Source organism: Thrips palmi, unplaced genomic scaffold, assembly GCF_012932325.1.
Source record: "Thrips palmi isolate BJ-2018 unplaced genomic scaffold, TpBJ-2018v1 HiC_scaffold_6, whole genome shotgun sequence".
Classification (NCBI taxonomy): Eukaryota; Metazoa; Arthropoda; class Insecta; order Thysanoptera; family Thripidae; genus Thrips; species Thrips palmi.
The window spans coordinates 2212899-2226635 of NW_023144633.1; the positions used below are offsets into that span (position 1 = coordinate 2212899).

At 60.4% G+C, this 13737-nt stretch overlaps 1 protein-coding gene across 1 annotated transcript in view; it reads left to right on the forward strand.

Annotated features, from left to right (window-relative positions):
- The window catches only part of LOC117651969 (Down syndrome cell adhesion molecule-like protein Dscam2), a 98366-nt gene that overhangs the window by 66359 nt on the left and 18270 nt on the right, over positions 1-13737 (forward strand). The window contains exons 2-3 of the mRNA XM_034396595.1: positions 5399-5707; positions 11346-11510. Of these exons, the coding sequence (XP_034252486.1) occupies positions 5399-5707; positions 11346-11510 (474 nt within the window). The remainder of the gene's footprint in view (positions 1-5398; positions 5708-11345; positions 11511-13737) is intronic.

Below are 13737 nucleotides of genomic sequence, written 5' to 3' on the forward strand. Positions count from 1 at the left end.
TTCCAACAAAGAGGACGGCCGGGGCAAGTTTCCGAGATAATTCGAAGGGGTGGGGTGTTGTGCTGATACCGACCAGCCGCCAATCATCCGACAGGCGGCCAGGCCCGGTCCTCGCTCGGCCGCGCCGCTTTGTCACGGCCAGATCGACTTCAGAAACATATCGAGACCCAATTCAATTCTCGGGCCAGCACATGAAACGGGCTTGCCAAGTTGGCAATCAAGCTAGAAAGGTCGGTCGGCAATTTCATGCGCGCGTTTCTATGTACTCCAGATCCTTTGTGTAAATTTAGCACCGTTGCCCAGCCGTGCCACGTGGCGGTAGTGTGTCCTCGAAGCTATTTCGAACTGAGGAAAACTGGCCCGACTTGCGGCTGGCGTCAGTGGCCACGGCTAAACGCAGCTACCGTCGCGTGCCGTGGAGTGCCGTGCCGTGGCGTGCCCTGGCCACACCGATTAGTGCAGGCGCCACACCGGCAACAGGTTTCGCTTGCAGCCAGGCAAATTGTCCACGTGAGACAAAAGGGGCCGCAAAACTTGTTAACGTGTCGGGGATTATCGCACCGCGAACACAAACCCCCGAAAAAACAGAACATACGGCAAAAAAACGGAACACAATGGGAAAGATCAACAAGAACACACGGGTTGGAGGGGCATTATTATTCGGAATCCGGTACTCGAGTTTGTGGTCGGTGCCTGGTCTTTGTGACGCTGTAGCGACGCTAGCCACGCTGAAGGGTTGGGTGGGGGTGGGGCGGGCTTTATGGGCAAGGCTTTATATCGGTTGGCTGCCCCTGCATAAAACTCGTGCCCTAAGCGAGCAGCTGTCCGCAGCCCGTCCGCCGCGCGTGACAACGCCTCGACCACCCTCGTTTTAATTAAAGAACGCAGCAAATATCGCAACCACTTACAGACAGTAATGTATCTCGTAGGTGACCAACTTTCTCCTGAAACTGTCTCCAGCGAAGACGATGCATGGGCTTGTCTATCCGTCTATCCGCACCCCAGCGGCAGGTCTTGGTCTCGTCGAGCCCCGGCCTCCACCTTTGCGGTGGAAAACTACTGCGGTCCGCAAACTACAAGGAGCCCTCGAAGAGCTGGCGACGCGGGCCCCTTTGAAGTGGTGGTGTCTGTGGCCTTGGGGGAGATGGGGGGAGGGAGGGCCACATGCTGGCCGTGGAAGGGGGCGTCGCAATTGTTCACCGCCCTCGAACATAAAAATGTATGAAACAATTAAGGCTGCGCTGTTTAGCATCCAGTGCCCCCGGCCTTCTGCCGTCGCCCCCACCCCCCCACCTCGCCAAATCGCCCCTTAATCCCATTGCGACCTCGCTTGGCAACACACTTCGGCGTCTGCTAACGTGTCGTCTGCTGCGAAAGGGAAGGTGGAATGGTAAATTAACCCAAGGTGGCTCCGTCTGCGGGTCCTGCGGGGTGCGAAGCGGGAACCGCGCGGTCTCCCCTCTCCCCTCCCCCTCCCCTCCCCCTTTCGTCCCTCGTCCCGTCCCTCGTCCCGCTGTAATGGGTAATAAGCTAAACGACCCGGTTGATTGCCGCACCCTTTTAGGGGAAACATCTCCCAGCAGGTCTGATGTAGCAGCACCGGTTCCGCATACCACAGCAAGCGGCGCACAGTGGGCCGGAAGACCCGTGGCTGCGGTCGAAACTCTCGACGCGTTTTGAGCTCCAGAGTCGCTAAATAAGGCTCAAACTGAACGTGTGACCCCACCAATGGATTCCTCGTTCGGAGAGCAATCCATTGGTGGGGTCACTCGTTCGCTATGAGGCCTATCTAGCGACTCTGGAGCTGAAAACGCGTCGGGGATTTGGACCGCCTCCACCGGTCTTCTGGCCCACTGTGGTGCCGAGCGCGCGCACAGGAGTACGGCGAAGCGTCCTTACCCAAGCGCGGAATGCAATTACCTTAATGGGCGCGCGAGTGCAGTGGTGTTTGCTATTGTTTTTGAAAGGCCGGCGGGGATCGCGCTGCCGGCGAGACAGACGCACGCCGGCCACCACCGGAGGAACTTTGTTGGTGAACGCTTTTTTCCTGGACATCGAATTCAAAAAAACAAAGTCGTGGCGCCGCCAATGTTTCCATATTCGATGCGCAATCTCCCTAACAACACTGCCTGCCGGCTGCTATAGTGCCGGCGCTCTTTTCCCCCGCACGCACACACTCACACACACACACACACACACACACACCACAAGTGTATGGCAAAGTTTGTTTTGCACGTGCACCGCGAGCTGCCGCTTATCCTCGGGGCCATGCACATGCACGCTTTCGCACACATGCACGTCCACACAGACACAGACACACATATACACACACAGACACAGAGAGGCGCAGTGGCCGCATCGTATAGTGAGGCGCGGCTATAACGGTCTGCGCAATATAGCCCATCGCCGACGCCCCAGTGACAGCTGTGTGTGTGCATGTGTGTGAGTGTGTGTGTGTGTGTGTGTGTGTGTGAGGGTGTGTGCATTGCATCGACGCTGCACTGCCAGGCGGGATGCCTACTCTCGCAAAAGGCCTCTTTCACCGCGGACGGCTTGTCTGCCTACGGTCGTGTGATACTGTGCGTGCGGTTTGGGGGCTTTTGAGGTCCCCGTCGTCCTCGTCCTCCCCGGTGGCGGTCTTTGACGCGGCGGGCGCCTCCCCGCCGCTCGTTACTCCGGCCCAACTTTGGCTGCGGCGCTGCGGCTTGGGGGCCAATACCGCGACAGGTGCGCAAAGACACTCCTCGGGGTGGCCGTGGGGGTGGATGTAGGGCGTCGTCGGACCAGCTCCGCACCACTGCAAAAAGCGAGGGGACCGACTGGGAGAGCCCCGCAACCACGGCCTACTGCGACACTGTTCGGCCACCGCGGCCCGCCACGCTCCACCGCCTCCTATCCGGCGAATTTGCACACCAGCATGGGAACTGCACCCACTGTCCGCCGGGAATCAAACGGGTGTAGGGCCTGAGCGGCCGGCGGTAGAGCACACGGCCCCTCCACCAAAAATCCACCAGCACCACCACCAGCAGCACCAGGGCGCGGCAGTGGAAGGGGGAGACGCGCAGACGCCACCTCAGGCGCCGGGCTAATTCCTAAGCCCTGCTCTCGGGTGCGTCGGAAAATAGCTCCTCAGAGGCTGCTCTGCGCTGGCTGGGCTAGCTGGGCTGGCTCGGCGAGCCAACCCAAGCGGTACCCAGCGCCGGAAACAATCGCAAAAAAACGAGGTCGAGTTTTGCAGCTTCATCCGGCCGCTCTCCTTGGCATTTCCCTGCTGCTGGGAGGAAGTGGTGGGGGCCGTGGCACGGCGGGGCAGACGGACGACGGACGGGGCAGATTAGGGCGGCGTCGGAATCGGACTCGAATTGGCTGCAGGTGGTTATGGCCATGACGTGGGGGGGGGAGGGTGGGGCGCACTCACACACGCTCACTCACACACATTCAGGGACACACAAAGGCGCTCACACAGACGCGCGGCCTACGCACACACAGCCCCCTGGAGAGGCATACAGCTCCCCCATTTGTATCGGCTTCACGGCGAGGCGCGTAGCGCGCGGCGCGTTGTTGTGTGTGCTGTGGTGGCGCCAAACCAATTTCTATCCCCCACCACACGCACACACACACACACACACACACACACACACACACACCGACTGACCTCACTTACCTGTCCATGATACCGGCGGTGCGCATTCCTCTGTTGGTCCTCTCGAGCGTGCGGCCCCAAAGTGGGGTCGCCCCAACCTCGCCACCCGACCTGCCGCCGCCGTGCGCCGTGAGGTCCGTGAGGGATGCGAATCAAGGCAGCGGCGTTGCCACATCAGTGAGCGAAACTTGCCACCACGATGCACCGATGCCGACTTGGCAACAGCGCAAAGCCAAGGTAGGCAACCTTCTGGTGCATTCTGGGGATTTACGCCAGTCGCAAGCACACCGCCGTCCCTGGAAAAGCCTCCGATATTTTGGTCGTGGCTGCACCTTCACCCGCCACCAACACTTACTCGGCACTGCCGGCGGATCATCTGAGTGTGTTCTGTCACTGCCTCCGCCCGCCCTGCTCAGACGAACAGCTGAAAGCCCCCCTCCCCTCCGGGCTCCTCTCTGCAGCCCTGAGGTTTACCCCCCTCCCCCTAAGCCCGCGGCTTATCCGCCCTTCCTGTCTGCATCATGCTGCGCCGCGTTTTGCCCTCTTCCCTATTCCCGTCCGAGTTGTCACAGGTCGCGGCGCGTCGCGGTGCTCTTCCTCTTGCCCGTTTTGCCCACACGCCGGCCGCACGTCTGCAAGCGGCCAGCGGGCACCACCCGGCACCCTTCGACTTTACAACAATAACAGTGCAGCAGCTGCCACGTGCTGGCCTCGGTGCATAGGGGTCGGGCGGGACGGGCAACTTGAGAAGTCCGTGCTGACCTAGGATTGGCCAGCGTGCCGTGGCGGGCAGAGGCGGAAAGGGGAAAAATCAACTTGGACTGCGTCCTTGCTGGGACGGGCTTCGCGTTCCTCCCAGACCCCAGCACGCCCCAGCACAAACACACAAACGAGTGATTTCGTTTGTGATTCTCAAACGGACCGCCGGGCGGTGCCGGGCCGGCGCTGCGGGTGTGCCGACGAACCCGGCAGCAGGGCACCTCAACCTGGGCTGCCGAGGCTGCCGCTTCAAAAGAATCCCCGTGGGAGCGAAACGTCTTTCATCTTAACCAGGGGGGTCTCCGCCCGCAGCAGATCCTAGCCCTGTCCGGTGCGACGGACGGGCCGCCCACTGCAGAGAATCGGTCATCGGAAATATTTCCCGCGGCAAATTGGAAATATCTGTGGCCAATAAAAGACATGACGCGTCGTAACCCTTTCGCACAACACCACCAACCAAACATAGTAAAAAAAAATTAAAAATTTTATTGTGAGGCAAATTCTAAAACTTAGCCGGGCGTTGAACCTTAGCTCTCCGTATTGAGTGTCGACGCCTCTACGCCTTCGGCCACCGCGATGTTCGGACTGCTGCGCTACTTCGGAAGAGCGGCAGTCTTGCTGCCGAGCCAAAGGTCCGCCTGGCCGGCTGCCTTCTTCATCTCCCTTCAGAATAGAAAGAGGAAATTGGATGACGGGCCAGGTCCTGGCGCGGCTCGGCACGGCGCGGTCCGGCGCGGCGTGGACCCGGGAGTCTTTGTGTGTCCGTCCGCTCGCCTGGGCGTGGACCTTGGAGAGGGCCTTGGAGGACACAGAAGCACACCTCAAGGATCAAGTAGGGACGGCGGGCTAAAAGGGCCCGCGTCGACCGCGCCGTGCATGCGGACTGTAGTCCCTCTGGACTGCTTACCTCCGAGGACTCAGAAAAAAAGGACGTTGGTGGGGTTCGAACCCGTGTTTGTGACTTGACTAACGGTGCCTCTGCCCACTCTGCCACAGGGAACGCACTACTGGCGGGGCCGTCCTTCCAACTGGAGCCGCCGGCGCGCGTGGACTTCGCCAACGACACCGGCGCCGTGGTGGACTGCGTGGCCGTGGGGTCGCCGCCGCCGACGGTGTCCTGGCTGACGGAGGGCAAGGCGGTGGCGGACGTCCCCGGCGCGCTGACGGTGCTGCACAACGGCTCCCTGCACTTCCTGCCCTTCCGCGCGAGCGGCTACCGCCACGACGTGCACGCCGCCACGTACCGCTGCGTGGCCGCCAACGTGGTGGGCCGCGTCACCAGCAGGGACGTCCGCGTGCACGCAGGTGAGTGACGGCTTCTCCCTGACGGCTGACACGTCCTTCCGGACGGCGGGGGGCTGGAGAGGCTGGGGGAAGAAGTAATGGTTCTGCAGGGAGCTGGGAGGCGCTGCTGTCAACATCAAACGTTTCGGCCGCCTATGACACACCGCCGCCGGCCCCCCGACGGTCCCCGACGTCTGTAAGGGTGCCGGGGAGTAAAAAATAACCCGCCCTGGATGGAATAAACCACGCCTCATGAATATGCTCGAGAAAAAACAAACAAGATATGGTAATTGGGAAAATTTGGCGAGGCGTCCCCTTCCTCTTCCTCAGTCCCTTGCAGTGTAGTCGGCGGCCTGGTCGGACTGCTGGCGGGGCTGGCGGGGCTGGCGGGGCTGGCGTCGTGCGGTAAGGCCGAGTAAGGCAGTGTCGAGCAAGGCAGTCAGTTTGAACCCCGATCCCGCATGACAAGTAGGCCCGAGGGCCGTTTCAATATGCCGCACCCTCTTTTATTTGCAGTCCCCAGCACGAGCAATGGGGATTACCTTGGCCCGCCTTGGCTGGCTGCGAGGCCTGCGGGTGGAGGGAAGGGCGATTCAAAAAACAAGTATTTGAATTCAGGACGTAAGACCGTTGTTATCCCTGGCATGGTGCCAACGTCCGTGAGGCCGTGAGGATCCTCCGCATGCACTGTCTCTGTCGCACCTGCACGGGCCACCCCGACGGGCCACGAGCGCGCTTCGAAGGACTCCGTGAAAAATGGTCGGCGGTCACGCGTTCGCGGAAAACGCTGCGCGGCTTCTACTTTGGCCTCCGACTACTGGGACACGCGTACACCACCAGTAAAAATGCCACCAGAAAAATGTTTTTAGAACGCCCTTTTTTTATCACGGCCAGCCAAGCTCCTGTAACGCGCTAGGCGAGGCTTGAGTTGCCACTCGGATGAACATTTAAAATGTGGGTTGTAACCACGCACCCGGTGCATCGGAGCCTGTTCCAGTCGGGCGATCGACCCATGCGTGCAGCAAAGTGCGACCAAGTGTCCAGGACGGCCTGCTTGCTGCGGCCTCACGGCACAGGGCAGTGCCTTGTCTACCGCCACAAGGCTGCCTTGGTCGCTGGCTGACCCCCGCGCTGACCCGGGCGGGGGGCGGACGTCCTGTCAGGCGGGGGCCTAGGGCTGGCCTAGGGCTGGCCCAGGGCTGGCCGAGGGCTGGCCCAGGGCCGGCTGAGGCCAGGCTTGTCCCTTTGCGGTACTGCGCCTGTGTGTCACTTGGGCGACGGCCAAACTTGCCATTAAGGGCAGGGACGGAAAAAATTGGGGGCCTGGCCCCTCGCCGGCCCCCTAGCGTACCCCTCACCCCGCCTCTGACCCCGGCGGGGCTGAGCAGCGGGGCGTGTCGCACTGTTCGGAATACCCCATCTCGTTAGAGTTACAGCCGCAAGGCTACAATCGACGAATTATTTTTAAATAGATTTTCTTGTTGATTTGATTTTTTTTTGTGCTGTGTAAAATATTTGGCAAGATGTATTTTTGCAGTTATGATTTTGAAATTGATTTCGGCCTCAAGTACAAAGGGGCAGACCGCCGAGCTGCCCGTCACGGATTCAATCTTCAAACTTGGCGGCCATTCTAGTTGGACCGGGCCGGGCGCGCGGCGGGGAGCGGCAGAGCGCCGGCCGGGCCAGCCGATGTATGTGGGCGATAGACAGGTCCTGTCCAAACCACGGCTGATCTGACCTCGCCTCGGTCCGCGCGCCGGCCGGCCCGCCCGGACTCCGCTCCGCCCGTCCTCCGCTCAGCTGGGGACCGACCGGAGATTTAGGACCTCATGGGGCAACACATGTGCGCCCGCCTGTGGCCAGCCCGCCCCGTCCCCAGCACAGCAAGGCCGAAAAAAGTTGGCTTTTCGGGAGGAATAAGGAAAAGCCGGCTGACGGAGGAGCGGCGTGGCGGCAAGGCGTCTTAGCGCCTCCGCGCAAGGCTGCGCGCGGGTTGCCTACCCCCTGTTCCACAGGCGCTCCGCCGGCACGCCGGCAGGCCAAACACGCCAGACTCCCGGGGGTAGGGCCGCCGGCCGCGCCTGCCGTGCTCGCCGTGCTGGCACATATTGAAGATTAGAGATTCGGTGGAGCACTCGGAACCCCGTGGAACCCTCGGCCGGGCCCCGCACGGCCCCGCACGGCCCCGCACGGCACGGCACCCTGACTGGAACCTGAAACATAAATCCGTCCCCCGAGAAAATTCAACCGCAGCCTTGTCGGCCCGGCTATTTAATATCCCCCGGCCGTCCCGGGAGTCCTGCAGGACGCTCGCAGTTTCACAGTGTTGTGTTTCGCGCGCGATTCCCCCACCCCGGCCAATCCGAGCCAATCCGCGGCGACTCGATCACACCACACGGTTCCGCTTCCGCATCCCGGGAATGCCGCGTTATAGTATTTCGCGACGAGGCCAACTTAGTGCCGGATTCTTCCGGTGATGTTCGCTCGCTGCGGTCGGGGCATGCCTTCGTCTCGCTCGGTCTCTCTCGCACCCCTGCAGCCCTGCGGCGCGGCGCAGCCCCTGAGTGCGAGGGAGACAGAGCGGCTCGGTTATTGCGGTGTAGCGGCGGATTAACGCGATGCCCCGTTCCGTCCCGCGTGAAGGCGGTCATCGTGTACACGGCCTGGAGGGGGAGGGGGAATTTGGACGAGTGCCGTCCCTTTGTACGTGTGGCGAGCCTGGGACGCCCTTGGCCTCGCCCACGGCCTGGCCTGGGGGTTGCCAGACCTATCCTCTTAAGTTGTCGCAGGGCTCCCCAGGCGTCTGTCCCGTCTGTCGCAGGCGCGACACGAAGCGACACGAATCCACAGCGGAAACCACCATAAAACGCCGACGGAAGGCCCCTGCAGAAGCACTGGCTGCGGCCGGGGTGGGGGGAGGTGTGGGTTTTGAGGGATGTGGGGGTTGGGGGTAGACCCGGTGCCGGAGAGGCAGGCGTAAGCAACCCCGGGCGTGGCACAGCTTGCCGGGTTGGGGTTGATTGTAGGGGGAGGGGGAGCAGCACAGCGAAAACACCCGCGCGAAAAAAAAGCATTCGGTTCCGTTTTATGTGTTTCTTTTGGCGGGAAGTACAGGCAACACACGCAGAAATGCTCATAGGACATCGCCGAATGTGGTGAACATTCCCTCACACTTTTATTTTTAACGATTACCTCGTAAATTTACAGCAGGAATGGAAACCACGGCAAAGGACTTCCCGGTTCTGAGCGTGCGGTGTAGCTCAGAGCACTTCTTTCTTATTTTTCGAGCTGTCGGGCGAACTAATACACCGCAAGGCTTCCTTTGGTCTGGCACCCCGAATCCTTATTATCCAGTACCTATTCTCTCTTCTTTTTTCTGCCAGACTCTTTTTTTCCCCTTTTTTTCCATGGTGGAGACACAGCACTGCGGAATGGAACGCAAAGCCAGCGCCAAAGCCATATCAGTATTCGGCCTGCCTCGCCGCGTCAATAGGAGGCGAGCAGACAGACAGGCGGACAGACGAGCAGGCAGGCAGACAGGCAGACAGACAGGCGGACAGACAGGCAGGCAGGCAGCAACTGCACCGAAGCCTCCTCTCCGGGCCGCACCGCGCGAATAGCATCCCGAAGAAAAGCAGCGCCAGAAAGTGGGGTAGGGGCGAAGAAAGGAAGTCGGGCAGCCATCGAAATTCATTTTCGCAGGTGAAAAGTATATCGGTGGGGACAGTGGTGCGGGCAAAGAGAACGGGGGACAAGTTTCGTTCGGCGCTGCACGGTAAAAACGAAAAAAAAAAAACCGTTCTTCTTCGATCAAATCAGACCAGTTCTGCTTTTTTTTTTCGTTTTCAAATAAAGTATTTTTTTTTTTTTTAATTTTTTCAGGACAGGGAAAAAGTTGTTTTTTTTTATTGCTGGCAGTGCGTACGCCCAACTGGGAGTCCTCGGAAGTACACAGGAGGGAGTATGAATGCTGCGTCTAGATATTGTTTCGAGTTTCAGCTTCCGTTTCGTCGACCCAACTTGCCCCTCCTTTTATTTTAGTTTTGTGTGGAATAGTTTTGTTGCGCGCGAGGACAGACGGATTGTGGGCGTGACACACACACATACACTTCCACGCACACACGCACAGATACACAACAGAGGCAAAAGGGAAAAAACGGAGCGAAGTTGTTGTTGTGCCCCGTGAAGTAGTTGTCCAGAGGAAGGAGGGGTGACGTCCGAAGGGAGAACAACTTGTTGGATTGGCGGCTAAATGCGACCCGAGTGCTGGCCTGCCGGTGCCTGGCGGCCTCACACGAGACAGACCGCCCCCCAGTGAGCCCCACAGCGTCGTGCCGTCCAAGTACTTGAGGTGGTGCGCCGCCACTGCGGGGCCCAGAGGCAATAAGGATTTTCAGATTCACATTAAATTGTCGACAAAGAAGCCAAAGTGTGTTCCATAACCGGCACGGCGGCGCCACGCTCCAGCCGCGGTCTCTGAGTCTCTGGCGGTCGAGAGGGAGGTGGCGCGGCAGGTGGTCGGGTAATTTCATCGCCTTGGCTGATGCTCCTCGCTGTCGCACATCGGATCAATCGCTTGCAGATTTATCAATGTCCCTGCCTGCGTTCGGCTGCGTTCGGCCGCCTCGCCCCGCCCTGCCCGCCTCCGCTGCCGGCCCTGGTTTGTCACTGTCATGTCGGCCCGAGATGTATGGCTGTGTTTGTGGGCCGGGCCGTAGGGCCAAGTGTATGCAGGCGCGCGTCGGCGCCTCGACGCACAGGTATGATTTAGAGCGAGTGCGCCAGCGAGCGTCAAGGGCAGCACGCCGAGCCGTTGGAATGAAAAGAGAGGTTGCGTTCGCGGTTTTGAAACGCTGCCAGGGCGTCGGCTTCGCCATCGCCGCACAGTGGGCCGGAAGACCGGCGCAGGCGGCCAAAACTCCAGACGCATTTTGCGCTCCGGAGTCGGTAAACAGGACTCGAACCGAGCGTGTGACCCCACCAATGGATTCCTCGTTCGGAGAGCAATCCATTGGTGGGGTCACACGTTCGGTTCGAGTCCCATTTAGCGACGCTGGAGCTCAAAACGCGTCCGGGACTTTGACCGCCTCCACCAGTGCACCACGAAGCACCTCCGACACCGCCGCCTGCTTCGGCTGGCTGATGCCGATGCGCGCAATGCGTGGGCAGGCGGGTCGCTGGGTCGCGGCCCGGCGGCGCTGGAGTCGAACTTTGGCGAGACACCCTGCTTGTAGTTGTGCAGCGAGGCAGCGAAGCAGTACTACACTGCCAACTGCCGCGCCCCGCGCTCCCGGCACTCCAGGTCCCCTTCCGTCCCCCCCCCCCCCCCGTCGACCGTCGTCTCTGTGTTTTCGCCTTCGCCCGCGATCCCCCGCATCTGGTAGTTAATGCGAGGCTGTTAATTAATGGAATCCCCTTTAACCCTCGACACCCCTCCCCTCCCCGAGTCCCTCCGCGAGTCCCTCCCTGGCCCGGCCCGTTCCCCCACACTAATCAGCTTCGTTTGTAAACAGCGAGTACCGACGCCGGCCTTCACTTCCACGTCATGTCTGACATGCCCCCCCCCCTTTCCTTTCACGAACCTATGGCTCTCCCTGTTCACGTGGCTGCTCGCATTCTTTTTGCCCTGTTTTCTGCAGCCCGGTCTCTGTTTTTACAGTGGTGCTGCAGGACTACGTGGTGCAGGTGTTCTACAACAAGAACGTGATCCGCGGCAACACGGCCGCCCTCAAGTGCACCGTGCCCATCTTCGTGCGCGAGTACATCACCGTGGTGTCGTGGCTCAAGGACGACACCTTCAACATCTACCCGTCGCCGAAAGGAGGTAAAGTCACAGTTTTAGATTTCTCTAGTTTTCGGCCGGGGAAATGAAAATGCCTTGACATTGCGGTGTCCAACAAGAGACCCATTGTCTCGGAGCACCTTGATGCCGAAGTCTGGTCAGCCGGCCGGGGCACAGTGGGCCAGAAGACCGGTGGAGGCGGCCAATACTCTAGACGCGCTTTCAGCTCCAGAGTCGCTAGACAGGACTCGAACCGGACGTGTGACCCCACCAATGGATTGCTCTCCGAACGAGGACTCCATTGGTGGGGTCACACGTTCGGTTCGAGTCCTGTTGAGCGACTCTGCAGCTCACGCGTCCGGGACTTTAACCGCCTCCACCGGTCTTCTGGCCCACTGTGCGGCGGCACGGACGGCCTGTGTTGACCTGGCTTCCTGCCGGTCTTCCTGCCTCCGGGTTAACGGCCTCTCTGAATCCAGTTAAATTGAGTGTATGCTCTCGCTCACAAGTTTACGTCGCTCGCGTTTAACAGCCGCCATTCCTCCGACTGGCGGGCCCTGGCGGGTCCTGGCAGGGAGGGCCCCCTGATGGCCTTCATGGGCGTGGCTGCGATTGGCGAGCGCGAGGTGCCCCTGGAAGCCCCGAGGCCCCGGTGCTGGCGGAACGGGGGCGGAGCGCGCGGCCTCCAGGGCCCCGGCCCCATGGCCCCAGGGCCACCGCAGGAGAATGCAAGTTGAAAAAAAAGGGGGAAAACAGGTTATAGCCAGGAAGCACCGCGCAATTCAGTACCCGCAGGCAAGCTACCTGCTGCTGGAAACGTGTTTTCTGCATTTTTTTTTCCTCTCCGCAACCTGGCAGGGCGAAGGGCGGTCTAGTGTTGCAGCCGCCATGGAAATCTAACAAAAACCTAAGTTGTTTTTTTATCCTCTCCCACACTGTCGAACACTAGTCAAGTCAAAATAACGAAGTGAAATATTTTTGACGGTTGCCACACTGGCCCCGTCCGGTCCCTGCGGGAGTCCCACTCCACGCTGTCCTTGCGTTCCAGTCGGCCCGGGCCACTATCGGTGTCAATACCCCGTGCGGCGTTGGCGGTCTGTCGCGCGCGGAGTAGCGAGAGCTCGTCCCCTCTGCGGCTGCCGAGCCTCCAGTGGACTCTCCTCGATGAAACGCCCTAAAATGATTATTTCTCGTCAGTTTCGCGGCTTGGGCAGTTGAATCACTGCGGCTGGCAGTGCAGGGCGTGATGGTGGCGGCGCCGAAGACGGCCCAAGTCCCCCCGGGGTCTTGGCACATGTTCCCCCTGGGGACTGAGTTGGGAACAATATTCACACCGGCTTTCGGTGGCCCTGCGGACCGCGCTGCCCCGCCTTGCCAGACCGCGGCCAGCCCCCCCGGATGGTATCAGCACCGCTGCTCCGCTGCTCACCTGTTCCAACTCCCAAACTGGCCGGCGTTCCGAAGCGCGCTGCGTCCCCCGGGCCCCCCTCGCCCCGCGTGGGAGCGAGAGAGACGGAGAGAGGGGCCGTCGGGACGCAGCCTCGCGGCCCGGAGTCCCGCAGCCACGACGCCGGATGGGACTCGGAGACGAACGGGCGGTCTTGTAACGTCTCCAATTCGAGGCTCTCGGTGGGGGTGGCGATGGCGCGGCCCAGCAGAACAGGGTGCTCCAGCTCAAACTTACCAGTGTGTGTGTGCGTCTCTATTTTCTGGGCCCGGGTTCAACTCCTCCTCGCGCTTTTATTTTTCATTCTATTTGAAAGGGAAAAGAAAAAAATTGAACTCTACACCCCCTCCCCAGTCTTAATGGGGAGGCCTCCTGCTTTACTTCGGTGTTCGGGATGGGAACCGGTGCTATCAGGTACCTGGGGTTAATCCCGTCAGCGACCCAAGCGTTCGCCGGGGGACCCAGTAGGACCCCAAAGCTCAGGCAGTAGGGTGAGAGCACCCAGTACGAAGCTCTTTGAGGGGCGGGACGTAGAGTGAGACGACAGAGAGACAGAGAGAGACTCAGACAGAGAAGAGGTTTGGTGGGAGCTTCTTGTTTTCGTAGGGTTGGTTGTGTACCCCATGGTACCCCCACTGTCCGGCGCTCCCGTACCGAACATACAGCGTTTTAGGCCAGCTTCAAAGGACTTATCATCGCCTCCCCGACGAGTCAAGGAGGCACCACCCGCAACCACACACCGGATGGTCTGGATTGATGGATCAAATACTCCATCGCTCCAGTGCCGAGGCCAACCCGCCGAAGCGGATTGCTTTTTAGACA